This window comes from Amblyomma maculatum, chromosome 4 (assembly GCF_055883805.1).
Source record: "Amblyomma maculatum isolate TAMU_Amacu chromosome 4, ASM5588380v1, whole genome shotgun sequence".
In the NCBI taxonomy this organism is placed as follows: Eukaryota; Metazoa; Arthropoda; class Arachnida; order Ixodida; family Ixodidae; genus Amblyomma; species Amblyomma maculatum.
This window is the reverse complement of record NC_139347.1, coordinates 121,404,901-121,432,409: the sequence shown is the minus strand read 5'-3', so window position 1 is coordinate 121,432,409 and position 27,509 is coordinate 121,404,901. Positions and strand designations below refer to the sequence as shown.

The 27,509-nt window shown below is 45.1% G+C and overlaps 1 protein-coding gene across 1 annotated transcript in view; it reads right to left on the bottom strand.

Moving 5' to 3' along the window:
- Positions 1-1,210: 1,210 nt before the first annotated feature.
- Positions 1,211-27,509, bottom strand: part of LOC146192260 (sialin-like) — a 70,098-nt gene continuing 43,799 nt past the window's right edge. The window contains exons 3-10 of the mRNA XM_084602416.1: positions 16,667-16,924; positions 15,633-15,807; positions 14,175-14,311; positions 13,155-13,349; positions 11,307-11,439; positions 9,082-9,237; positions 2,682-2,767; positions 1,211-2,242 (exon numbers count right to left, since the gene is read on the bottom strand). Coding sequence (XP_084458542.1) covers positions 2,027-2,242; positions 2,682-2,767; positions 9,082-9,237; positions 11,307-11,439; positions 13,155-13,349; positions 14,175-14,311; positions 15,633-15,807; positions 16,667-16,924 — 1,356 coding nt within the window. The 3' untranslated portion in view covers positions 1,211-2,026. The remainder of the gene's footprint in view (positions 2,243-2,681; positions 2,768-9,081; positions 9,238-11,306; positions 11,440-13,154; positions 13,350-14,174; positions 14,312-15,632; positions 15,808-16,666; positions 16,925-27,509) is intronic.

Here is a 27,509-nt window from a genome sequence, read left to right as displayed (position 1 = left end):
CATGCAAGAACAAACAGATCAGCTTCCCTGGTGCAGGCGTGAGAGCGCAATCATATCGCTGTTTTTTTTTTTTTCTTATTTCCTGTTGACGATGCTGATTACCGTGTGGTAAAACATTAGCAAGGTTTCAACTAAGAATAAACCAAGTCAGACGTGCGAAGTCACGTTTAATTCAGTCTAGATTTTGGTTGGTATATTTTTTTCTCTAAATTTCGAAGTGGTTACGCTCTAGGATATGCAAACATCAGGCAACGTGTTCACGTTTACGGCGTCTTCTCTCCCGTTCCAACTCAGCCCGCCAAACACGGCGTGCTTCTTCAGCCAGGACAGTAGAAGGACCCGGTTCACTCGTCATCCTGGTGTGGTCTGGCGTGTCTTGGCAATTGCGCTGTGCGCCTACGCAAGCAACCATGGTGCACAGCAAGATGCCAGTCTCATCAACGTTTAGTCGCATCGCGTCGGGGCCGAGTCGCTCTCAATGTCACACGAGCGACACGAGTAAGATATTCATGTTGTCTGGGTATCTGATAATCACCCCTTTCCCGAGGCGTAATGGAGCGGATTTTCGCCACCGTCCGTCGACATACCTATTAAAGTCCGGTGGGGACGTCCGCGGTCCCCGCCCCACATTCCTTTGTGCAACCTCTTTTGGGCCCTCAGTGCAGTTGGCGCTTGACTACGCATGAGCTGTTGCTCGTTGCCTTGGCATTGTCACACTCACGGTCAATTGACGCACATTCAGACCTTGTGAAATAGTGCTTTCGCTCTAAAATAAGGCTGCACTGTGTTTTATACACGTTTTAGGTTAGCCAGCTCGATCAAAACTGGCATCCATTCAGGTTTCTCGACTTTTGTAATTAATAATTAAATATTTGTGATCTCCGCGAAAGAAAAGTTTTCGTTTTCTAACCAAACTTTCGCTGGCGTGTCGCACGTGTGTAGCTGAATAACAGAGAGTCACAACATGAGAAGAAACGGCTATCTGTTTATCTCGTTTGGCCAGCTATTTGCTTGGCCTTTCTACTACGACAGCGTTGTGACCAGGTGCGTAAGATACTATGCATTGCGGAGCAGCTATATGTAGAAACAACGTCGTTTGCAGCAAATATCACACACATATATAATTCTTCTCGACACAGGCTAACACATCTGGTAATATCAAATGGGAAGTTGTTCATGTAGCACAAAAGAAGCAGTACAGCTACCGTGTTAGATATTTTATGCATCGAAAGCTTTTTAATTGAAGGATGGTTTGTTGACCAGTGAAAAAAGTCGCGGGCAAGCAACAACGAATATGTTTCTCGCAGAAAATAATTTTTATTAAAAGTTGTGGGGGAGCAGGTAAAATAGAAGTACAGCAATAAAGATGTGACCCAGGCAGTAGAGTGCAGAGGGACGCGGACAGTACAACTGCGTGCTTGTGTAGTAAACAAAATAATGGTTGAAAATAAAACGACTGGGAAGAGTAATACGACTTATGAGAGCCTCTTATGTGCATTATACCACGAAGCAGAGGCGCGAACTACGTGAGGCCTGAAACGTCCATTCTTGTGTTTATGCGTAACGCGCACAGTAATCCCCAACCCCGAAGCTACAATGTCTCAGTTCAGAGATGAGATTCGAACATCCTTATAAATAAGCTCAAGTGTCGCGTATACTTCGCTGCACTGAGAAAAGTTCGCGAAGTGTTTTCGTCGTCCGAGCCATGTCGGGTCGTTCTTTCTTGCACCTGCAGAAAGAAATATCCCCAGAGTCTCGAACGAGGGAAATTAAGGACACGGTTTATAGCCAGTGGTAGGGAAAATCTCTCCAAGCTGGATGCCAACGTCAGCCAAGAGATGGAAAACGATGCCGACGGAAGCACGGCTATCGGGTGTTTGTGGACCACCTCGGCTTGCCGACGCATTCGCTGGTCACCCCATAAATTTCCATGAAATCCATAAAAAGGTCCACCATACGTGAGCAAGAGTTCAAGTGGTTATCGTGGTTTGACACGCGTGCACCGGTGCATGACACGGCTCCTCAATCAGAACATGTGAAAGCTCTCTGCGAAGCTGGTGGTGAGGTCAAAGCGGTGAGCGTTGTCTGCCTGGTGCTCGATGTGGGAGGCCACCGTTTCGTGTATCGGAGGCTGCGCCCACGGTTGCACCTCAGCGGATCCGAAGGCCAAGAAAGCCAGGGCCCCCAGCAGGTAGATGCCGCACGTAAGGTAGAAAACGGTGGCCCAATTATCCAGGCTCGGCTGCATCGAGACGGTGCACAAGCTGTTATATGGATGTTGGAAAAAGTAAAGAATCTGTTCTGATAAGCTCCCCTAAACTACAAAGCACATCCCCAACACACTAGCCGTTCGGATTTGCCGTCCTGTCTCTGCATGCAGCCTTCGGGTAACGCACGAAGAGTAACCTTGTTCTGGTACAAAGCCTCCCCGAGTTCAGACCCTGCGTCATATTCATGTTGCTAACGATTCCTAGTACCAATTTAACTAGGTTTATTAGTTTCAACCTAGTATTGAAAACCGCATATACCGGAAAAAATTTGGCGTTGTGAGGAGGAACTTTGGCTATACCGATGCATGCCACAGCTAGGAAAACATCGTACATCAATGGTGCCTAAGTGTATGCTTCTCTGAGAAGAAAAAGTGACGAACACAATATAAGCATAGCGGGAGCTGTACTCACCGCTGGTGAGGTTACCATGCCGACAATTAGCGGTGCCAGGAATCCGGAAGCGTTGGACACAGTACCCGCGATGCCGTAGAGGATGCCTGAGGAAAGACACAGTGATAAGAACAAGGTGGATGACTCAGATGGTAAGAAGCACTCATGGCGGAAGTTATCCTCTGTGCTAAAATATACTGCGCCTATGCCTAATGGCTTGCCTCCTTCTGTCCCTAACACAACACGGGATGTTCTGTCATGCGCGAAAGTAGTATGTATCTGCAGTTACCCTATTCATCGCTACTATAACACACTCTGCAGAAAAGAGCGCACGGTAAGAGGCGCAAGGTTTTAAAATGATCACGATCATCACATACATTCCCTAAAAAAGGGAGCAACAATGAGCGAAAGACCAAGAGTCTGAGTCGCTGTATTGATTGCCATCTTTAAATTTATTCGATGATGAACAGTATCTGTGAAGGAATACTACGAAACGGCAGCAGCACACTTGACTAAGTGTAGTGACCTTTGGCAGGTGAGCAATAAAAAATGTGCAGAAGTACAAGAAGCCAAGGACATTAATGGGAAAATTTGTGAGCACTGTTTTTGCTAAGAGTGATCAAGCAAAGCATAGTGGAGCCCCTATGACACCCATAAGGACCTGAATGTCAAAAGGGGAGAGCCAGGGTTCTCATTGCCTTACTGATATTTTCGTATGCTATAAGTATCTAGGAACAGCAGACCGCATAGCCTAATCCCTTTCGTCACACACGTTACTGGATCGTACGTTGCTAGAGGAAACACGTGAGCGCCTGGTAGCGCTTTTCTGAGACACATTGGATTTGTCGGCAACCGCTCATCGAAGCTAACTGTGGCCGACGAAACGGAGGCCACCTCCAGCTGTTCCGCCGCGGTGGCTAAATGGTTAGGGCACTCGACCGCTGACCCCAATAATGTGGGTTCGATCCTGGAAGTGGCGGCCACCTTTAGACGATGATGAAAGCAAGGCTTCCTCTGTACGGCTTGAGTCAATGCATGTTTAAGAGCCCCACGTGGTAACATTTTCAGAGCCTTCCACTACGGCGTCTCCCATAGCACGAGTCGCCTCGAGGCGTTAAACACTGTAAATTAAACTCAACACGAACTTTCATCTCTGTTTGCTTCTGTGAAACTTTGCCTCTTTACTTCGACGTATGCCCGAATGGTCCGTATTGAAAATTAAAAAAAAAATGCGGTCACGCGTTAGTGCGTTCACCCCAACAGTGGACGATTCCGTTTGGTTTAATGTAAGAGAGCTCGAAGTGCCATGAAGGTGAAAACAGTCCGACGTTTGTGGCGTCCATACAATAAAAAAAATGTATCAACCAGAAAGGGAGCATAGTTGGTTGACGCCACCCTTTTAAGTCCATGTGTGGAAATGTTCACTCCACCCATACGGAGTTAAAACGAGGGTAGCTCGCCATTCAATTAATATTAGAGTAAACATGAAGGAGTTGCATACTTTTACTTCAGTTATAAAATGATGGTAATGGGGCCAAATACTGAAACAGTAGCGCAATAAAGGAAAAAACGTTCTCTAGGTGCAGTCAGTTATGTAGGACGCAGCCAACAAAACTTGCATTTGGTAACTAAAGGCTATTTTACGCGGCAAGTGCATTGCTCCGCTGAAGAGGAAAATAGATCAGTTTGGTTATACCAAGCAAGCCCAAGTCATCGAAATTTTTCTCCTCATAATTCGATTCGATATGATGCTTTGTGTTTCTGTTTAACCTCCCTGCCTTTCCTCCTCATCTTCCTCCTCCTCCTCCTAGTTTTTATGTAGTTAGTACTTTCTGTTACAGAGGAATTCTGTGTGGTGGTCACCGAAGACTTGAGTTCTATCCGCTTATCTTGTAAGCGCTGCAATGTTACTGTTCAAAAGTGAATAATGAAAGATACATCTATTTTGCTACACATCAAAGATTTGTAAAGATATGGCAATCACAACTCGAAGGTAAAAGAACTGATGAAGCAATAATAAATTACTTGAAAAAAGAATGCAAATGTTTCTAATTTTCTATCAACTTTGTGTGACAATGCGGCAGAAGAATGTCTTCTAAAATTATTTAAAAAAAAACTTGAGGGTCAAATTAGCTGGAAAAGTGTTATTTCGCTTTACGAGCACTGATTTACAACTGAGCAGACAAAAACAATGTTTTAGTGAAGAAAAAATTAGCTTCAAGAAGGCAGCCAGATTTCAGGCATTCCATGTGCCATGCTGTTATCTTCTATATTCCAGCTCCAATCTTTCTTTCCCCCGCCCTAAACTTTTTAACTTTCTGCGCTATGTGCATCCTTAGTGGGCAAATTCGTTCATCTGCTGCTTTAAGTTCTGGCGCAATAGGTAGGCTTCAATGTGGCCAGTATTGATATATATGAGGTAAGATATAAACTATCTTTTGATTGATCACGGTCTGAGTCGTCGCCTCGAGACAATTGGTTGCGGGGAGAAAAACATTTAATTACTCTGTACACTTCATTTTGATTCATGCTCACATGTTTGAAGCAATAAAATATTTCCCACTGCAAGTAATGCTTTTCCTTTCAAACAGTGAAACCACTGGATGTTTTTCAATGAAGCACTGAAACAGGACCCATGCACCATATAATGGTGTAGGCAAAGCTCTACGCTGCATCTGCTGGCCTGTAAAGCTCCACACCACGCTTACCATAAAACTCCAAAATTATGTAAAAATAACACTCCAGTAGGCTCAATAACCCGAAATTAGCATTAAATGTTGCCCATGTTATTCCTAAAAACTTCCAGAGCATTGTAAAAAAACTCTCAACACACATAAAACAATACAGTAAGAAAGGTGTGGAAATTTAGACCCCTTTGCTTTCAAATACATCCTTTAAATAGAAAGTAAATAAAACAACCTTCTAACATAGAGTTCAAATAACCCTTTTTTGGGGTCTGGACTAGAGGATAAGCAATGTACTCCCTATTGAGATTTTTTTTTTTTTTTTGCTTACAGTGTATGAAGCATGGATCAAGGAAAGCTTATGGAAGCGCTCCCTATCCGAGCTGCACGACAAAGCGTGGTGGAAGTCACGTGATTCAGCAAAGGCTACTGAAAGTCCCTGGTCACGGATCGGCTGAGGCATCTTCTGTATATCCCATATCCAATACGTTGTTGACTGAGCCGGCATAATAGATTTGAGAAATACAATTGTTGCGTTTCACCGGTGATGAAAGGTTTTGGAGGCCTACCGTGAGTGTTGGTCTTGAATGTTTGCTCGTTTAGTCCGTGTTCAGTGTTTCTCGAGCGATTTTAGAACATTAGAAAGAACACATATGAACATGACAGATCCTGCTCATATGTGTTCTTTTTAATGTCCCTTGTGTCTTTAGAAGTGCAAGCAAATATGATTCCATTTCATGAATGGTGTGAAGCCGGCTCCTACACCTGCTAACCGTGACAGGATGAAAGTGTCAAATTCTCCACTCACTTGTGAGCGGAGATGTGGAAAGTGGGAGAAGGAATGGCTCCGTAGAAAGAAATCAAAGCCACGATGCCGAATAGAAATGGAATATGATCAGAACCAGGTCGGAATAGACTGCAGATCGGGAAAACATGAGCCCCCGCAGAGGCAGGAATCGATTATCGAGAGCTAACTCTAAACATCTACGTTGCTTTTTCTCGTTGCATAAACTGATTTAGAAATGCTGTAACAAAGCGTGTATTGCGTGCTTCAAAATGTACACCCTAGCCAATGTCATCCGTTGTAATAAATGTACCTCCATCTAGGGAATGGATTCTGCACTAATGTGGCATACCGTAGCTATATCCGGATGACACGGTGTATATCCATCTCCGTTATAGACCGTTTTACCGAGAGCAAGCAGGAGAGGAGGAAAATACTCTCTAACCAGATTCTTTGCGCCGGCCCATCGTTGCCAGTACCGAGTGAGCTGTGCATTCGCAGGCTTCATGCATTGCAGAGCGGCCCTGCACCTCGGTATATTGTAGTTTGAGAGACTTATATACCTTTATTAACGCCCATTTTAGCGGTAATGTATTCTGGGCAGCAATGCGTGATCCTGGAATGCACAAACAATAAAAAAAATCGCAAGATGATTGCCGAGAGCGTATGCGGGAAGCATGCATCGACAGTCCGAGTTAGGCTGTCATATGTTTCTGCTTCGCCGCTTTTCAGTCTATCCTGATTAATTTCGCCTATGAACATTTTATGTAAGCCAGATAGATTTAGTACCAATGACGGACTCACGAATATGATGCCCATTTCACTTCCTACGCCTTAGTAACCACGCACGCCGGGCAGGCCATGCCTCCCCCAAGCCCTCCGCGCCAACGATACGGTGGATCTCTTCCGCCAGCGCAAGAACAGCGTGCTAAAATCTGTTCATTTAAGCAATAAGCCAAAAGCCAAAAAAAAAAAAAACCTTTCTTGCGGATTTCTGATTCATACCGTGTTATTGATAATTACAAAACAAATAAATTACGCAACACCTTGCCGCTGGTGCGGCGTTGGTCATTGTCTGCACACTGGCTCCGCTGCTAAGGCGTCACCGATATTTACATCTTTCTTTTACTGATACTATGGGATCGGCAGTAAGGCAGTTCTATGAGAGACCATTTACTCTAGCGCTGAGCAATTACAAAGCGCCGTCGGATGTGCCTTCGATGCGAAACAATTTAGGGCTAGCGACGACTAGGGTGTAGCGCTTGACGAGAGTGCCGTAGTCCGTCGCGCCGGCGGGCGGCGGCGCTTTCGTAAGCGTTGCTGTACGTTCTGCGAATTTGTCGTCTTCGTTCATGGTGCAGCTGAGAGTGCAAGTTTTTCAACGTTTTGCTCAACAATACGTCGTGCAAACGATGCTGCTAAGATGTACAGGACGGGGATATACGATGTTGTTGCGCTGCAGGATGAACATGGTGCTGCATAAAATCGCCAATGGATGGTACTTTAGACATTACTTCTTTTATGTGCTGGTCTTGAACCGTGGTTTAACTTGAAAGTATACATTGTTGAAGCACGACAGATCAATCGTATATCGAAATGGGTCGCACTTCACGTCAAATCAATGCGGCGATAACTGGAAAGCATCTTTCGTAATATCTGCATTCCGCGTTCGGTAGCTGCCCGTACGGTTCATTCGCTGTGTGTTTGTATGTGCAGTTACGATTGCGATTATAAAATATAATTGAAAATACATGTATCGTGAAAGATACAACGGATACACCCTCACTGCGGAAGTGAAGCGCAGTCCTTCGCAGTCACTCCGGCCGCTAGTGCTGTTTCCAAAAGCTGCAGCCATGCCAAACGGATGGTATACGCTCAAACAAAGCACAAATAGCACCAAGGTGTCGGATAGCTTTCACGAGCACCGCAAAACAGCACTTTTACACTAGTGCACCGCAGCATCAACACGAACAGCGCAGCCCAAGATGGCGTCAAGAGGAGCCGGAGTGGACTTTCCCAGTTTGGCTCATACGGGGCGCCACCATCAAACTACGATGGCTGCACCCAGGCATCGAAACTAAAAAGGTCTATATCCGGTATACTGCTTCGTTATATTCGAAAAAAAAAACACTGCGAGCCAATTTTATATAGGAATGTGTACAGTGCAAAACCTCTTGAGATTATCCGGGACGTCCTGCGACAACGGTTCGGCCGCAACGGGCATGTGAAGATCCTCGGAGGCATGATTTGCGACGGCAAAGGTTTCCTATGTAAATTCCACACGGTGGCTAGGCTTCCATTCAAGTAGCAGTTTTGTGCTCCGTGACGCGCAGAGTCGTTTGATAAAACACCGGTACTTCTGCGACAGACGGCTGGCCCATGATTTTATACAAATGATGATACAAGGGACCGAACATCAATGCCCGCCAGACGGATATAAACAGCGAAACGAACGTATAGGTCTGAACTGCCGCACTTGAACAGCGCCGCGAAGCCTCCGTTGTTGTTATGCAACTGTAGTGTAGTCACTTCGGATGGTCTTATTTTGGTAGCGTGGTGTAATTGTTTGCGACGGCCAAGCTGCATTGCCATTTTAAAACTATGGCTCAGGCGCCCTTGGATTGCAGAAAACCTGACCTTGAGAAAAGTAACTAGTAGATAAAAATAGCTGCTTGGGCCAGTTGGTTCATACTTAGCACATAAAAAGGTCAGCGTAAAAAAAGAAAAGCGTGGGCAAAGAAACACAAAACGAAATGCCAGGACAGCGCCCGTCCTGTCATTTTGTGTTCCTCTGCCCTGTTAAATTTTTTTGCGTTGGTGTTGTTGTGTGGTAACTAGTAGAGCTGCGGCTACAATAAATTGGGTATTGCACTTTTTTCGCATCAATTCGGCTGATGTCCCATAAGGACTGTTAAATAGATTGGAAGAACATGGAATGAAGAGAGCTACGTACCAGCGTGTGCGGGTGCCATGTCGACGAGTGCAGGCGTGGCTCCACCCGCGGCCAGGCCATAGACTCCCATGGCGAGCACCAGCAGCCACGCGACCAGCGCTTGGTTGCAACCGGCCGATGGCACCAGCGCCAACAGGAATCCTGAACCGGTCAGGGCTGAAGGACAAAGCACGCCGATTAGCGGAGGCTTGTGTAGTGACACCGAGATAGACCTTGTGCCGGCGAAGACAAGGTTTTGCTCTTACACAGAGAGGCCGAATCACGTGCGGTGAGCGACTTAAACACCACAGCCCCAATGTTATGCCATTTCAGGAAAAGTGCTCAATTAACTTCTGCATGGTTAATCTAGGGACAATAAACGTTGCGCCACGGCGCCCGACATAAGGCGGTGATATCTCGTGCCAGTGTTGCCTATATTGGCCAAAAACGGCCGTAAAGCTTGGCGGGCCGCCATAATGGGCCTAGCTTCGCATATGCGGCCTGAGGTAAAATGAGAATTGGCCGCATTATCTAATTAGACACCTTACGTGTTTTCTGGAGAAGATCACAGCGTTGTAATTAAAGTAGGAGGGCAGGTCTTACTGGGAAGTATCATTCGCTGGCGCATTTATTTTTATTACTTGTTCAGAATGCCAGAATGTGCGCACAGAAATCATCCATAGTAACTGCGTTTTATGTTGAGTATAATAGACACAAGTGTTATATCAGTGGATAGATTATGTAGAGTATAATTGCAATAAAGTTATTTTAAGTCCGAACTTTATAGTATTTAATTAGTTAATTGAGAATAAGAATGAAAGTCATGATACAAAATGTTCGTATATCATCAAATAGCTGACGCTGGTATAATTGCATTTGATAATTTGCAGATCCTAATTAGGTGACGTTAAAAGTTAATTGTGAATAAAATTGAGCTTTGTGCTGATTGCTAGTTTTATTCATACATTCATTATAATTAACAACTGCACTTTAATCTACATCTGCATATATCACCGGATAGCTTTTAGCGAGTACGATTGCCTTACACCAGTCGCAGATTTTAGTAAATATCTGTTAAGAAAAGCGAGTCACGAGCCATGGTTAAAAGTCATGATTACACATAACGCTTTTAACTCCACTCCTTACAGTACGCTACTTATTGAAGTGCTGAGTAATGCTATGTTGCATATGACAAACTGTCATAAGTTATCATCACGACTATCAGTCATGGTTAAAGATAATAGTTTTGCTAGCTCCACACCCTGCAGTGGTTACGGCACTCGACTACTGTTCCCAAGGACGCGGGATCGAATCCCGGCCTCGACGGCCGCTTTCCGGTGAAGGCGAAAAGCAAGGTGCCCGTGTGCTGTGCGATGTCAGTGCACGTTAAAGAACCCCAGGTGGTCGAAATTTCCGGAGTCCTCCACTACGGCGTCTCTCATAGTCTGAGTCGCTTTGGGACGTTAAACCCCACAAATCAAACCAAAGCTAAATCATCCCCTGAATAATTTGGAAGAAAAAAAATATTTCCAAAGCGAAGGCTTCAAACAGCTTCAAATCTGCGCGTAGCTCTGCTAAACACATGGCCAGGATTCTGGCCTAAACGCTAGTAGTTCACATAACCCCCACCACATGACCCATAAAGTTGAGCTCCTCATTCTCCTCTTCCAATACTCCTGCCTGGTTGGAGAGAGGGAGACGCCTTTAATATTCGTGCTTTGTGCGTTTTCGCCAGACGCGCCCAGCCTTTCGAGGCCCATTTGTTATTTCCTGATTTTCCAGCTTCTTACGTAAGCAGATTACAATTGCAGATATGGAGCGGAGACCTCATTTTAAATTTCGCGTTTGCACACACTAATAAAAATTCAAAATAATTACATGAACGTGAAAGCAGGGTCACTAAGCGTAGCCGTACCAAACGCAGCCGGGGCAGCCCGCCGCTCGCGGCCCCTCCATCGGCGGTGGCACCCCTCGCGGAAGTTTTGTCCCCGGAATTCGGTGGGAGTTTCGTGACAATTACGAGTATTGAGGGACTTTAGTATTGGCTATTCTTGACACTTAAATAGAATGTCTTTTTTTTTTTTTTGCGTGTTGCTCTATAGTTTTAATCTAAAATATTTGCAGAAAAGCAGAACTGCATGAAGAAAGAAGTACAGGAGCGCTGCGTTTCATTTCACGTGATCGTATATCGTTTCGCAGCGTTCCCAACATAAAAGAAAGTTTGGCTGCGCCCAAGATAGGCTCACCGGCGGTCTGGAAGAGTTTCCTGATGGTCGTAGTGGAGAGGTGTCCCTTGCGACGGAGTCGGTCACTGAGCAGTCCTCCGGCGAGCATGCCTGCGCTCTGGGCGCCGAACATGGCCGCGTTGACGAGGCCACTCTGTCGCACAAACGAGGGAGAGGGTTTCATAGCACAATTGCAGTGACGTGTATGATGACATCTTGCACATGCATCTCAACCTGGAGTGCACACTCCTGCTCTGTTACAGTGGCTGTATGGAAACCAATACGCTGACGTCTTACATACTACTATGCCACTTTATATGCCAGGCATTTTTCTGGAGATTTCCCCTTATGAGCAATCACGTAAAATCGAAGATATCTCTTGTCACTGCCCTTCATGGTGTCTCGCATTGTGGAAAACCCCATTCCGAGATATCAATTCATAGAATATTCCGAGGGGTGCCCGAAAGCAGTGCGACTCATTACTGATCTGTGAGTGAAGATATTCGTTTAACTGTGTACCTCAAAGGGCGCACCTGCACATACTTGCGCGTTTAGAATGCGTCTACTGACGCTGTGATAAGGATGGGCGTCACTCGCTCTGTAGAACTTTCGTGCTTGCTAGTTTGTTAGATGCATCTGAAAACTTCTGGCGCTGAATTGTCTATTACATACACATCCGCACATACAAGAGATTACAACAAGACCCGAAGTTCGGGTAGTTTGTGTTTCTTGTAGTACAGAAATCAGAGCAAATATTTAAAGCGCCTCTCAAAATTTGTATGCCGTTCTAGGAGGTATGACTTCAGTCCGTTCTAGAAGGTATGCCTCTGAAGTAGAAAAGTGATTTTGCATTTTGCAGTGGCAGGTATACATAAGGCGTCCGACAGTGACGCATGAGAGCAAAAAATCGAAAACCTTTTTTGAACACTTCAAATTTATTGTACTCTCAAGTAAATGCTATTTTCGATGATGCGATGATGGCTACTTCAAGAATTGCCGTCAGCATAATTTTAGAAACGTTTTTAGGTGTATATCACGCATAAAAAAGCTAAGCTCACTTCCCGTTGCTGAGCTAACGATATTCTTTATCTGAAGTAATAGAACACATATACCGTGGGCTTTGAATGACTTGCAACACCATGTGGAATCAGAACATTGATAGCACACTCTCTCTCTCTCTCTCTGTCGTAGATTGTTCTTCTCAGGCCATGCCTTAATGCTGTCCCCATGCCGTGTCCGCTTAGTAGCATATCACATTATTTACGCCTGGTACTCGGTAAGGTAGCAGTTCTGTGGCTTTCTCTTCAAGAAACAAACATGAATGAAATGGCTTTGCTCTGGCTCGGCTAAACCCAGCTTTAGAAGCGAAGACTTTGATATGCTTGGTTTTGTTGTGTTCCTAAGCTAAGTTAAGCTCATATACATAACTTGGTTCACTGAGAGGAAGCTCGATTAAGCATGGTTCTATAAGGTTTGCTGCGGTTTAACTCTTCCAAGGCTCTCTGAGAGCGCCAAGGAAACGTAGCCAAGGCATTGATTCCAGCGCGCGACGCCTCCATAGTTGTCTGCGAAGCTCAAAAGCACCACAACGTGGCACAGATGATACGAAGGTGTCGAGGACATTTCGAAGGCCGAAGTTCCGGGAGGCGAGCCAGATAGTCAGTGGTGGCGTACTAAATAGGTAGTCTTGTTTATTTAAAATAACTTCTTCACCTCAGCAAGAAAGCGTTTTCCGAGATGCTGTACACAGAGCAATTCCAGGATTTACAGTGGCGATGCACTAAAACATGGCAAAACATTGCGATCGCTTTTCGGCCCGCCTTCCTACATCGTTGTGCACTGTTTGTCAGAGTACTTGTGAGTACGCACCTTAGCTAATGGCATGCGGAGCACTGCGGCCAGGTACGTGGGCAGACTCGTGAGCACGGTGAATTGTCCCCAGAGGCAGGCAAAACGGGATGCTGTCAGCGCCCACAGAGGCACAGACGTCAGCAGGGGCAGCCACGGAGTGGAGGCCTCCTTGCTGTCCAGCAAGTCCAAGCCAGCAGCCTCAGCGGCCTTGGCCTGCAGTGGTCAAAAATGTTCAAGCACTTGAAGCAACAGGATATGGAACCTCTCCTGAGCAAGTCATGGCATCGGCATATAAGTTAAACATATGGAAAGCGGTGCTCGAGAATTGTAAATTTATCAGCATATTCAGCACCTTTCACGGCTCACAAGGACAGATCTTAAGATGTCTACATAAAACCGATTAAATAATTCTTGAAGTTCCAAAAATTCTTTGTCTACAGGCTTTACGTTTTAGCACATTTTCTTTGTTTAACGACTAGAACTGGCAATAGTTAGCCTTAATCGTGCCTGCAGTAGATATGCAACCACTGCGTAGAACTCTCAATGCATCCCACAGGGGCGCCTCAATATGCATGGAGGTTCTCCGTAGCATGTTCAAAGCCTAAAAATGTGTTGCCATAGATTATTAGTGCACAGAAATGAGTAGCGTACAGTGCAGCACGCGGAATCGACAAGTACAAAGAAAGAACATGCGAGAGAACCATAGTGCTGAGAAACAGCTCGTCATCCATTGCGAGACTTGTTATCAGAGAGATGTAGCATACCGGAGACGTACAAGAGTAGTTGTATGCAGATTTGCCGGGCCCCTTTTGCGTGTACGTACTGGCAAAGTTGTGAAAAGGATTGGCTGCTGCGCATAGGCAGTTGGTTACCTTTAAGCTAAATACGTCTACGCTACGATAAATTTCTCTTTAAACACAAATCTCAGAACGTGATTCTTGTTCGTGCCCCATACATTGCGTCGGGTATTACAAGTACCTGCTCACCCAACCGGTAACCCTTGTGCACACTGCCCAAGATTCGGCCCGGAGGACGCACCTGCAGAGGTGGCAGAGGCATGGCGGCCCGTCCGCGGGAGATGTAGTCCCACTCGGCGTCGCTGATCCATGGATCTTGCTCGGGGGTGCTCTTGACGCGCCATGAATAGAGCACGAAGTACACGCAGCCCACCATGCCTGCGTGTACGGCGAATGCTGGCTGAGACGAGACCACTCTGATTTGTTGGGCATCAATCTATTGTTTTACACTAATCGAGGACTGATGACCTAATGCGACCTCTACCGATGGCTTGCTGAGTTCTAACGGCCAATCAAGCTGAAAACGAAGCTTATTCACAAACCAGAAAATGTTGACAACGAAGTAAATGCGAGTACCAATTTCACCATGGCCGCAGCATTTCATAGGCAGTTTATGGGGCGTCAAGACAGTTTTCGGGCGCGCATCCCATCGCCTACGCAACACCGACATCCTCTTGAAAAGCGTGAACAAGAAATCATTTCCAGGACAGACGAGACGGGTTCTAGTCTCGTGACGGGAAATTTATTAACTACAGTTCAGCAAAAAATAAAACACAACATACACCAATTATGAATCGACAAACACCAATAAAATAGCAAAAAGCGTCAAATGTTACTTTTATTATCAAGAATCTAAATTGGATGGTGTTTTCTTAATGTGTTTTTATGTGGCATAGTCAGCTGCCAATTTTTCCGCCCTCCATATCAAAACGCGGACGTTCATCATGATTGCACGCTGAAGCGCGGAAAAGTTCTGACTGCGTGGAATTTGAATGAAAAGGAGCATGAACAGGTCAAAGTAAAAAAAAAAAAGAATGAGATAACTCAATATTCACGCTTGAACATCTGCAGACTTCAGATAATGAAACTGCAGGTGCTTATGTGGAAATGTTGCTAACACTAACGGCCGCTCGGAGCAACAAGCACAATGAGCAGTTTTCTGGTAGAAATATGAGCATAGAATATTAAGTAATATTAAGTATTCTTTTCGGAGTAGACCGGTAAACCGCGCTGGCATGTCGCGGTGTTGTTGGCCATGGCGGATCCAAGTGTATATATAGTGAGTCAGAAGGGGCTGTTGCTGGCACTAAATGTTATTACGAGGGCGCTTTTTCCAGTTCCCCTGCTGCGCGGTATCTTTCGATCATGACGCGAGCCTTTGCTTGTGAACAATCTATAACCGAAGGCGCATTTTCACGGTTCTGCCACCACCGCAGTACAGGCCGCTGATAAACAAGCTGCGTACTTACGAATGCGTTGATTTCTACTGAATAATGGCCGTGTTTGTTTTTAGAGTAAATGGGTGGTCCTTCACAGCCCCACTTTATTTTACCTCACGTACCAACCACTATTTTCAGTGCACCAATAATGACCTGTTCATATTCAGTGATATGCGGGCATTTGTTCGATTTTATTGCGAAAAGCCCGGGAGGTCCTATACATCACCAATGCCCATAATGCCTGTATGCGAGTCACTCACCGAAGACGTAAAAGGCGGCTTCCCATCCCATGGAGTCGCACAAAGCGGCCGTCAGCGGCATGGCCAGAATAGCGCCTACGTTGGCGCCTACGTAAGCCACGGCAAGAAGTGAGCCCCGCTCGTGCGGCGGAGCCCACTGGGCCACCATGCTGAACATGGCCGGGTACGTGACGCCCTGCACCAAGCATGCAACAGGCGCCGTGTAGATGGTAAGCATGTGGTCTCGTACAAGCTATACACACTAAGTAACCGATTACATTTGCCCCACCAAAAATGCGATCGCCAAGCGGACGGGCATAAGCAGGGAGAAGGGTTTAACAGGGAAGCGGAGATCCCCCCACACGGAATTGTCACACGGGCTATAATTTGGCATAATCAAGTTGGCATAACCGTATGTCAACTTGACCTTGTTTTCCAGATTACCCTTCGTACATCCGCCATTTAAGCCTAACTACACTTTAATTAGACCGCCATTTAACTATTTATAAAGGCATGTTGCCCGCGTCTGTAGAATCGGCTATGGCATCGGCGTAACAGAGCGTCAAGTGATTGGAGAGCATACAGTGTCGTCACGCATGACTTCGGGAAATCGCAATGTGCCACGCTGGTTGACAAGTGAACAGATGATAGATATGCCATCATTTTATAGTACTGGAGGAAACTTTAAGGGCAAAAAAGCTAAGTGAGACATTGAAGAAAAAGCTCATTGCCCAGCAATCATTTTGAGCTTTACCGCTCTGTGCAATCCTTTGCTGCTGTTCACCTGATCTGCCAAATGTAGAAAACAGCGTCTCAAAGAAAGGTAAACCAGAGCAGCAGTCGGGACGAAAAGTAGAATACGACACACAAAACACTGTAACACACAACGCGCCGTGTTCAGCACTGATTTACCTTACTTTTAAAATGCTGTACTTACTTCCCGAGCTTCCGCAGTGACCCAGTTAAAAACATGTACTAAGTCATGCACAAATGAATACGTGCTAGTAGAATGAATGAAGAAAGCAGTAAAAATGGGCTACGATGAAAAGACGTACCTCTCCGAGCCCCTCGAGCACTCTGACGGCGACCAGGGCCCCGGCACCGGAGGATTCGGGAAAAGCCCGGGCGGCTGCCGGTGTTGCGAGGGACCCTAGTGTGGTGCCCAGAAGGCCCAGTCCGAATGGCCACTTGCCTCCAGCTCGGGCGGCGAGCCAGCCTCCGGGTAGCTGGGTGGCTGCGTAGCCATAGAAGAAGGCGCCCAGAACCACGCCCTGCGTCCACGGGCTCCACAGGAACTCGCCTTCGCCGGCGCGCTGCGTAAAGACCCCGCAAAAAGAAACGTTAGAGTGACACAGAGGAATGCTAGAGCCAGTCGTGAGATCTCTCAAAGCTGAAGGCCAGTCGTGGCCGAGTGGTTTGGGCGCCTGTCTCGACTGCGGGAGGTGGCCAGTTCGAAACCCACCGCCGGACACCCACCGGTAAAATGGGTACAAGCGTCCCCCGGCCTGGCGCCCGGCTCTCTCAGGGGTGTGCGTTTGGAAGAGGCTCTGCTAACCCTGATGTGCTCCTTAGGGGCTTATAGTTTCGAACAACTAATGACCTGCAAAGGTCAAGTTCTCACAGGGCTAAAAGGGCCACATAATGGGCTGTTGCCGCGCAAGGCGGACTTATTGTTGTCCGATGGCGGAACGAATCACTGCCACATCGGCGCAACTATTTGGGCCGTGACCCCTTTTCCCAAGCCTTTCTCCCCAGAAGAGCCGAGCACCAGGCCGGGGGAAAGCTTGTACCCATTTAAAAACCGGTGGGTAACCGGCGGCACCAGGGATCGAACCCGGCACCTCCCGAATGCGAGGCGGATGCTCTACCACAAGGCCACCGCTTCGGTGCCTTGTGGCCTTGTGGTAGAGCATCCGCCTCGCATTCGGGAGGTACGGGGTTCGATCCCCAATACCGCCGGGTACCCACCGGTTTCCAATGGGTACAAGATTTCCCCCGGCCTGGTGCTCGGCTCTTCTGGGGTGAAATGCTTGGGAAAAGGGGCCATGAACCAAACATGTTGGTTCAAGAAAAAAAAAATAAAAAAAAAACTACACACCAAGCAAAGAACCCATGATGCCTTTGCGTATGACCGACAGTCGCAAAGCTGTCCATGGGTCCGCCGGAGAGTCTGTACATGACCGCTATTTTAACACGATAGCATTAAAGATCCCTTTCGCTAGAAAATCCTGTGTCGGCTTGTGAGCGAGAAGTCACGAGCATTGGCTAGGCCCATGGTAGTTGGTAGCTGACATGGCAGCGCGCTGATTGGACGTAGGGTTGCCTGACGTTACGCTTGGCAGGAGGTACCAACACAGGCCTCTCCTTTGAATATTAGAGGGCGATATCAGAATCAGCCTGCCAAGGCCCTTGCATTCATCTTACGTCTATGCCATGCAGGTACACATTAATACGGATTGGTTAGAGCGGGGCTTTACATGTGGGCTGGTAGCCTCGCATTCACGTCATACACTTAAATACGGAGCTTAAGTGACCCACATAAGTTTTGTGGATATTTTTTGCAGGCGGATAATTAATTCAAAACCGCTTTTCGCTCTCCAGCGGCGTCAAGTGACAGCTATCGCTTCGCTCTTGCCCCCATGACAGCGCTCATTGCAGGTTGATGAGGCTGCACACAGGGCACACACTGAAAAGTGGCCACGTCCTGCCAGCAGGAAACGTAAGCACTTGAATGGGCCACTTTTACTGTGGCATTTTAGTGTGGCCACTATATATCTCCTTCGCTAATTTAGCCGGTATCTGTATGTCCGGTCTTCGTAGGTGGTACTTCGCACGCAGTGGGTGAGGCTAAAGTAAAAAAACGTTATGACCGGGAGTGTCTTCTTCCTAACCAGCGGCAGAACCAAGAAACACGCTTCGTTGACCTCTGCATTTTCAAAGCATTTTCGTCCCTGCTTATGCGAGATCAGTGAGTGACCAGTCAAGAGTCACACGTCGGCAAATAATCAGGGCCAGAAATGTGGCAGGAGGTGCTCAGTCGAGCCACAAACAGTTATCGTTTGACAATACCAGTTATTGGGCGAGTTGGTGTGCACGGTGATCCATAACAACAGCGCGACAGACGGGACGTGGAAGTTATCGTTTGTTAACGGCGTCATAAATGTGGTCAGGAAACAGGTGACGCTAAGCGCCTCCTCCACCGAGTCCCTTCGCAGTCTTGTGGATAGTGAAGTCAGCCCAAATTTCAAGGTGTTAAGATTACCATTTCAAAACAAATCTACTATCATTGTCATCACGTGTCCCTTGATGTCCCATCAAAGCGTTGCCGCGCATCATGGATGAAACAGATTTTGTATTTCGTCCCCCTCCCCCTGGTACATGTAATACACCTAACGGGGCATTACATAAATTAAAATAAATGAAATGAAAAACAAAGACTTTACCACAGTTTATATTTGAGACAATGTCGCAGGAGATTTATGAAATTAGTCTTTCCTTTTGTACTGTGTAGCCTTTATCGCCACTTTTTGAGGAGAATGAGGGATGGTGGTAACAAAAAAAAAAAAACATGCTTAAGCTCACCTTTAGATCATCATGCAATACCTTCCTGCAGTTATCTCTAATTATGCATATGCTCATTAGTACACACTGTCAGAATATACCACTGATGTGAGAGACCACAAAACATGCATCTAAACCCTCGTTTATTCCAAAGCGGTACAAGAGTGCCCTACTTGCCCTAGTCAGTGGTGTCTCTGGATCAAACACAGTGTGTCTTGGGTTCGAATCCAGCCTGAAACCTTCTTATCCTGAAAGGTTTCTTTAGCGAAATCGATTACGTTATGGGGCACTTCTTTCCAGACATGCGGTGGCCTTTAATTCGTAAAACAAGGTACGTTTTATTCGCTTAAGTCTATTCGTTACGTCAAGTTCAATCTTGACGTTGTGGGATGCTCGAAATAGACCTGATAACACTGCCCAAACGAGAGCAGCCGCGTTAACATTTATTAATTTGTTTACTTTTTAATTTATTTATCAAATACTGCAGACTCTCAGTGGGCTGTAGCAAGAGGGGCGTATAAATACAGTATCGTGGAACCTTGTTTAACCGCAACAGAAATACGAAACATAATTAGAATAAGACATGTTCAGCATTTTGAGAGAAAATATATACAGCTACTGAACATAACTGTGGGTAAGACGCCAAAATTTGTCAATAGAATCAATGGGCAAAATCACATCAGAAGGCAGCTTGTTCAATTCCTCAATAGCACGTGGGTAAAACGAATGCTTAAATGCATCAATACTCGCTAGGTACAGGGTTAAAGATTGTGCATGATGATGTCTTGATCGACGAGTTGTAAGGGGCGTGAGGTTATGTTTAGAACTCGTAGCACGTTTGTCGTTCTTCAGGAGAAATAGGTACTTGCCTAGTTTTGTTTACTAGGCACTTGCTTCCACTTCTAAATATATAACTAATTAAATAAATAAGAGCTCCAAATAGTGTTGATCGCGTCTGACAGTGCGGTGTAAGAGTGTATGAATGCGTTCGAAGGGGGAGTTAACTACTTGGCAATGCGTGTGTTCGTCAATATAGGTCACGTATAGGCTCCCGTACGGAGCAGGACTACGCGATGGCCCATAATTATGTTCATACCTTTGTGGGAAAGCCGCTTCTTTGCACGGCAGAAGCCAGGATTAGAGCATCGGCGAAAATGGTTGATACTTTGCTTACTTTAACTTTCTTAACCGACAATTTGGATAATAGATAAGAAGCAACAGGTTTGTCTTGTTTAAATTCATACTCACTAAAGCGAAACTGTAGCATTTTTCGGAACACAAACACTGTGTCGAATGTTCTATTCAAAGCATATATTTTGTCAATTTCTACTACAGTCGAGGCGGCGTCAGCTATTGCGGTGCGTTTCGCCGACGTCGTCGCCACTGCTTAATCTTGCAAATGCACAATTATGCTTTCAGTGATCTGGTTGTGGTTAACACAGTGTACGCTATCTTAGAGTCCATTTGATCACTGTTACCGCAGCCGCGTACCACCTGCCGCTAGTGGCAGCACCAGTACCAGGACGCCAGCAACATGATGAAGCACCTACACATGTCGCCCCAGAGAATTACCCACATGCGAAGTACCGGCGCTGTATCCGTGAGAGAGCATTTGAAGTTAGAATTAGATTGTGGTTCCACGAATAGCTTTGCAAGTGGCGCAGAGAAAACATTCGCGCAACTCTAGAACTAATCTTTCATTCCTGCCACCTGCTGCTCTCTCTGCGCGAGTGTAGCTGGCTGCTGCTTGCGTAGACAGGAGATGCAGTCAGCTTCGGCAGATGGCGCCAGGCGCTTTAGTAGCTTTATGGATTAGCCGTTCTGGTCCTTTCCCTTTCCTGTTCTTAACAAAGGATGCAGCGTTTCAAGAATTACAACGCCATTTGGAAAGACTCCCTTTGAAGGAAAATACAGAGACATGACGGACTACGAGGAAAAGCAATAAGCGAAGCCGTAATGAGAGGTTGAATCTAACAAGATCAACTAAGCGTGCAGTTAATCACAAGAGTCATTCACCTGAGCACAGACGTGCGACTACACATAGAAACAGAACAGATTTCCAGGGAACGTCAAAGTTGAAGCAGATTCGTTCTTACTTGTGATGATCGAATGTTATTAAACAGGAGCGATGTCACGGGCTAGCTGGTATTCCATATTAGTATACTACAAAGGAAACACACACACGGGACACACACATCGCCCGTGTGTGTCTGTGTGTCGCCTTCCTCGTGTGTCTTGTTAAACTGAGCTCCCCTTAAACTGTTATTAAACGGGTTTCGCTCTGGATGCTAAGGAGTAAACACTTGCACATTTAGCAGGTATTTAATCCACCTTCTTGAAGAATTCAACTAAATATATGCACTAGAATATAAAACTTTAAGGTGATGACTAGCTATTCAGGTTACTGAGTCGCTTTGGGACGTTAAACCCCACAAACCAACCAACCAGCTATTCAGGTTATTTTTAACGATGTTTTAAACGGGCATACTATTGTATTACGTCAGGAAATTGGTAACAACAGTCATCGCTTCATTGCTCCCTTAAGGTGGCTGACTGGCTACTGATACCGGCGTAGCTGCGGTATCGCAACGCCCGACCAGTCGCACAACCTTGAGTTTGGGAGTCAGATTAAGATAAACAAAATAACCAGGCCGGAAACAGCCAAGACGCGTGCAGAATGAACGGAACGGCTGGCCTTGGCATAGATTAGCATTATCAGCGAACACGTGCAGGGTTACACATTCCACCCTGCCTGCGATGATCAGCATGGGTGAATTGATAGCAAGTGTGGGTTGGAGACCTGAGTTGATCTGGGAAAGTGCAAGAACAGATAACATTGATAGTACAAAAGTGTAAATTTTCAATGATAAGCTTCAGATAAATCAGCAGCAGTTGTTTCCTTTGCTTGAGGTAGCGCAATACAGGCTTTAAGTGACAAAGATGGGAAGTTCGCAGCCGCGAAGGTACCAATTAAAATCACACCAAGTCGATTTGATCCTTCCTGTAAGGCATTAAGTGTAGCAAATAAAATGGATAAGATTATAACTTTCCTATTGTTGCTGCACGGTCGCACCTGTGTTCTAACCGAAACATAGTCGGAGTATTACAGGTTATAAAATAGATATATTTGACAAAAGATCTCACCGTAGCCAAGTCCCCATCATTACCAGATGTGGTAATGATGCTGTTGTCGCTGTCGACATTGGTGAACAAGCTTATTGAAATTGTCGATTTGTGTTTGCTTTTTTTTCAGTTTGCCTTGAGCCGGCCTCCTAACTCACATGATTTGTTCTTGTTTAAATTCTATGACCATCTCTCGGGAAGAATTCAATCACTGCATGACTTCAATGTGCCAGCCGTTAACTGGAAGAACTTGAGCTACAGTTACTTGTAATCCAGTAGCAGAAAACTGAACATCACGTTTTTCCTTAGCCCTGATCAGGTTGTATTAAAAGCCAACTATTAACCATCGTAGACTGCGTTTTGTTTTAGAAACAGCGTCTGAAAATTACCATATTAGTGTGCAGTAAAGCATCTTAACAACACTGTCTGTCGTGTATGTTGGGGATGGAATTAAACGAGAGGAAAGCGGTATACTCATGCAAATCACACACAAAAAACATGCCCAGTGGCTTTAAAGCCCTACTGTATAATTCAAAAAGCACATGTATCTAGGAATAACGCTCTCTAATAAACTCGCCTGCTCTACGCATATTTTGAAGCGATTTATCGGCTTTAAAGCAGCTATCGATAATTAAAATAAAACTGAAGCATGCACTGATTAGTCAGGGGGTCGCAGCCTTAATGCATAATGTCGAAGCGTGAACATGCAGCAGCGATATAGAACCCACATATTTTTACAGCTATGTGTCGTGCAATTAGAGCGTATTCAAAGAAAATCTGTGCACTTCATTTACCGAAATTATACAATGGAAGGCTTATTCACTACTTTAATGCTAGAAAACAGTTCTCAAACTCTCGAAACAATGAAAAATTAGCCGCTTAATGCTGCTTCAAGTATCTTTCAGAAACAAAAAAATCTGAGTACATCTGCTCCAGATTTTGTGAAGCTGAATAGCACTAGAACAACATGGCATACTGAACAACATTCGCTAGTTCCAAAATGTGTCAGGGCTTCAACGTGCAGGCAGTTTCTGGAGTTTACTCTGGGCCAACACCGTTTATTTCGATATTTACGAATGATTAGAAACATGTTTTGATGTGACTGTGGCTTATCCCGGGTATTTATCAAGTTCGCCGAAGTGTTTGTCACACAATATTCGTTACCTGCTTCGCATTTAGCTCAAATCCGATCCTTATTGATCGGAAATTTTGGCTCGCTTTCTGTGTCAATAGATAAATCAGTAAACGCGAATTAACACGACGTGCCCTCTGTGATAGGTGACACCCGAGCTACAGTAAAATGCGCTCCAGAGAAAGAAAGCGCGCAGTTCTGGGCCAGTGTAATAAAAATAAATAAATTTCAGTGCTTGGTCACGCATATAGTAGGCACAGGTCACTTCTGGGACTCCGCCGAGGAAGAGAAACATGATCACTCTCGGTTCACGAGACATGTCTGCCGAGCCGCTCGATCCTCGGACTACCTTGACGACGCACTACAAGTGATCAGACATTTCGCTGCTTTCAAGAGCCTTGTCTCTTACTATACATAAATACACAGAAAAAGTCCCGAAGCATAAACTGCAGAGCGTAATAAAATAACAGAGCCCAGAGTTTTTTTTTTTTTTTCGGTATACTGGACAGCGAAATAACGAGAACTCTACAGGAACGCCTGGAGTTAGCTGTGTGGGCATTTTACAGAACAGTAAAGAATAAGGAGGGCCTGACTTTTAGTACTCTCTTCCCAAACGAACGATCGTCATTGCGTTGGAGACGACCAACGGTGTTCCCGGTACCAATGCTCCAAGACAATGGTGATGTCGCTCCGGAAAAGCTGCTTAGTAAAGCTGTCTGACCTAAAACTGCCCCCTCTCCTACTACTAAAAAAGTAATATGCGCCTAAAAGTTGCTTCTAGTAGATAGTGGCTTCATTTCAGTTAGTTTCAGATAGCCTGAAATTGGTTCGAATTACAAGTTTCGCCATTAAAAAATGTTGAAGCAACAGATAATTTTAACGCGCCTACCGTTACAGAAATGAATATTTACAGCGTCAAACTTAACGAAATGTACGGGTTAATGTAAATTTTGTTTTCAATGCCTATGAATGCTTCGCGCGTGAAACTCGAAGCGAAACAAGGTCGCATCAAGCACGTCCCAGGTCCTGCTGAAAATAAGTGGCTCTGTTATTTGACTACAACATAATGGTTAGTACGTATGATTGTCTAGTTGTTTATGCTTTACGCTGAACACGAGGCCGAAAGCCTTGTGCCCGTCGCTGTTTCAGTGCACTAATTTCTTCCACAAGAAAGAAGTGAGTCCATACGAGCACATGGGAATCGTGCAACAGTGCCAAGTGTCTAAGTAAGCGTTTGCAGACAGGCAGTTCCATTCTCTTTTTATTTCCCACACAACTCCAAAAACGGCAGGATCCTGGTGCAGCCACGTATTTCAGAAGCGAGCCTACGTTGGCGAAGGGGTACTACAGCCACAGCGCCTTATTTAGAACGACTAATTGGCGCGGTGTACTTCCTCACACACCCGCGCTCACGCCCCAGTCAGCGTTCCTGGTTATTAGGCAGGAGTTGTGTGCAATGGCACCTCTGTTAGCCAAGGGGCTGCTTAACGGCTTTAAACGCGGCAAGTACGTGCCTTTTTTAACAGTACTTTGCTAGTTTAAGGACTGGAAGTTAAACGAGCGATGCTATCTTCATCTCGTACGGGGATAAGGCATCTTGCCAGAACGCTGGCGCCAAGCGGCTGAGGCCGAATGTTTTTCAGAACGCTTTTAATATTTGCTTGCCTTGTTGAGAAACTGATCTTCCTTCTTTTTCCCTACCATAAAGCAACGCCCTATGCGTATGCTCTGTTTGGCGTACCTTAAAAACCCCCGAAATGTTTTTTTTTCTTTGCTTTTTGAGCCGTAGTGTTCAGAAATGTACTGGAGTGCATTGGCCGTATCAACGAGATATTTCGCACATGTTTCCAAACACGGCTAGCTCAATATAGTGCCAATGGAAGGTATGTCCTTGCATTCGCAAACAGTATCGCATTAGTTGCGCGACCTCCGCATTTATTAAAAGCGGCGTATTGGGGCAAAGATGGTCATACACAGGTCCCCTATTGCTCCGCTAGACGTCACTTTCAAAGTACTTTCTCGAAGTAGATGAGTCCGAACACCTGTGTTTCCCCTTTTCCAAGAAACGTCGCGCACAGCGTCACGTACAGTGATTTCATGGTGCAGCCAGTGTAGCCGTTCTGGAATGAATTTCACGGCAGCCCATAAATTGCCTACTCAAGTGACAACCATTTTTAGGTGCTGTTATTCTATTCACTCAATGTCATCACTTCTCACTAAAACTGGAGTCCTTCACAAAAACGGCTATTGTGTTTAAATTAAGAAGCCATTGATTTGTTGCCGCAGAACTTAACTGGAACAAATTGATCTCCTATATGACGATTTCTATTACGTTCGCTTTACAAATAACCAGCGCGTTAAATTTGAAAATTAATTAGACAACATCAATATATGCTGCTGCTTAAACATCGTTAATGCCAAACCTTATGCACATTCTTATTAGAAAATACACAATTTTCCTTCACGCCTTTCTAAGCTTTGTGAAATGTCACTTATACGCAACGAGCTGATACGACATTATGCATTTACGAAGCCGAAAACGGACGCGTAAATTTCGATGAAACGTTAAAAGGTTCATTTTTGGAAGCGCCAATTGCGAGAACAAGCATACTCTGTCAAAGATTGCAAAGAGCAATGTGACAATGTCGTGAAGACGCCAAACTATACAAACAGGCTCAAACATTCGCCAGCATTAAACACCGTAATCATACATATACTGCTCATGTTGATACTACGTTGATATAGTGGAGAGTTGTCGATGATTAAAGATTTCTAAATCAATACAGGTGCCACGTAAGAAAACTGTGACTTTCACAAACCGAGACGTTCAACTGTAAAGTACTGCTCTGCTCTGACCCTCTCTTTGGGTATAATGCTGATGCATTATACTTTTGAGTGTAATGCCGATGCAGACTTCTGACTGCTTGGAATTATTTTCCCACTTTACAGCAGTGTTTCATACCTTCAATAACTGATTCGCGAGTACTTTTTCAACATTTTGAATTCAATACAAATGAAATGAATTTTATTTAGGGTTCCATAAGAATTAGCTGTGCAGGATTTGCTAAAAAATCTAAATGAACAGAAGTTAAAAGCATTTGTGGACAGATGGCTTCTCGCTGTTCTAATATAGATGAGTGATTGGACGTCCAGGCAATCCGATTCCTAATAACTTATATAAGAAAGAGCGTTTCCTAAAGGGACAGAGAAGTGACCGAAATATGTTGTGATATTGTTACGAAGCGGCAAGGTAGAAATGACAAGATCATGCCTCATAAAGATCAGATCGAGAACTTCACTATCAAAGAAAGGAGGCTTTAGAAGTTTAATTGCTATTCAAAACCGCATTAAAACCACTGAGGCGACAGCTTGCGGAGAAACGCTGTTACTATAACCGTAGTACCCCACGTGAGCATATCTTGGCAATGTATCACTGATTTTCATAAATGCACGCTGTGTTTTTTTTTTCTTTTTTTGCCCTCTGACCAATGCGCCCTTAATTGAAGCCACCACTCTCTTCGCATCGTAAATGATATGCTTTCAGTTTTTGTCACTAGATGGCCCACAATGCTTTCAATGTTTTGGATGGATTGACGATAGACCCCACTAAACCCTTCGCCAATGAGTACGTTATTGTGCCGTAACAACCCTGAATGTGGAAACCGAAATGAATGGTACTCTACACTAAATATGTCTAATTAGTGTCTGGTGGGTGAAATGTACATATATTTTCGGTCCGCTTTCTTTGTCGACCACCAGGTTTCTTCGTGCACGGTCACTGCTCATGGTTTTTAGCATCGGACAACATAACGGATGAATGCACTGATCAAAAAATACTCGACAAAGATTTTCTACAGTACTTCTACCAAAATTGCTATGAAACTGAACACTTTAGACAACAATGTTCCTATAGTGCGGAAAAGAATTTGACGCCTCAATTCCGGTGTTCTGTCCTTTTAACGAAAGAGCACAATAATATGAGTAGTTTTTGAACTTCTATAGATTGCGCAAGTATTAAATAAGCGGGAAATTGAAATTCAATGTGCATTTTTATAAGAAATGATCGAGGTGGTGCTAGTGAG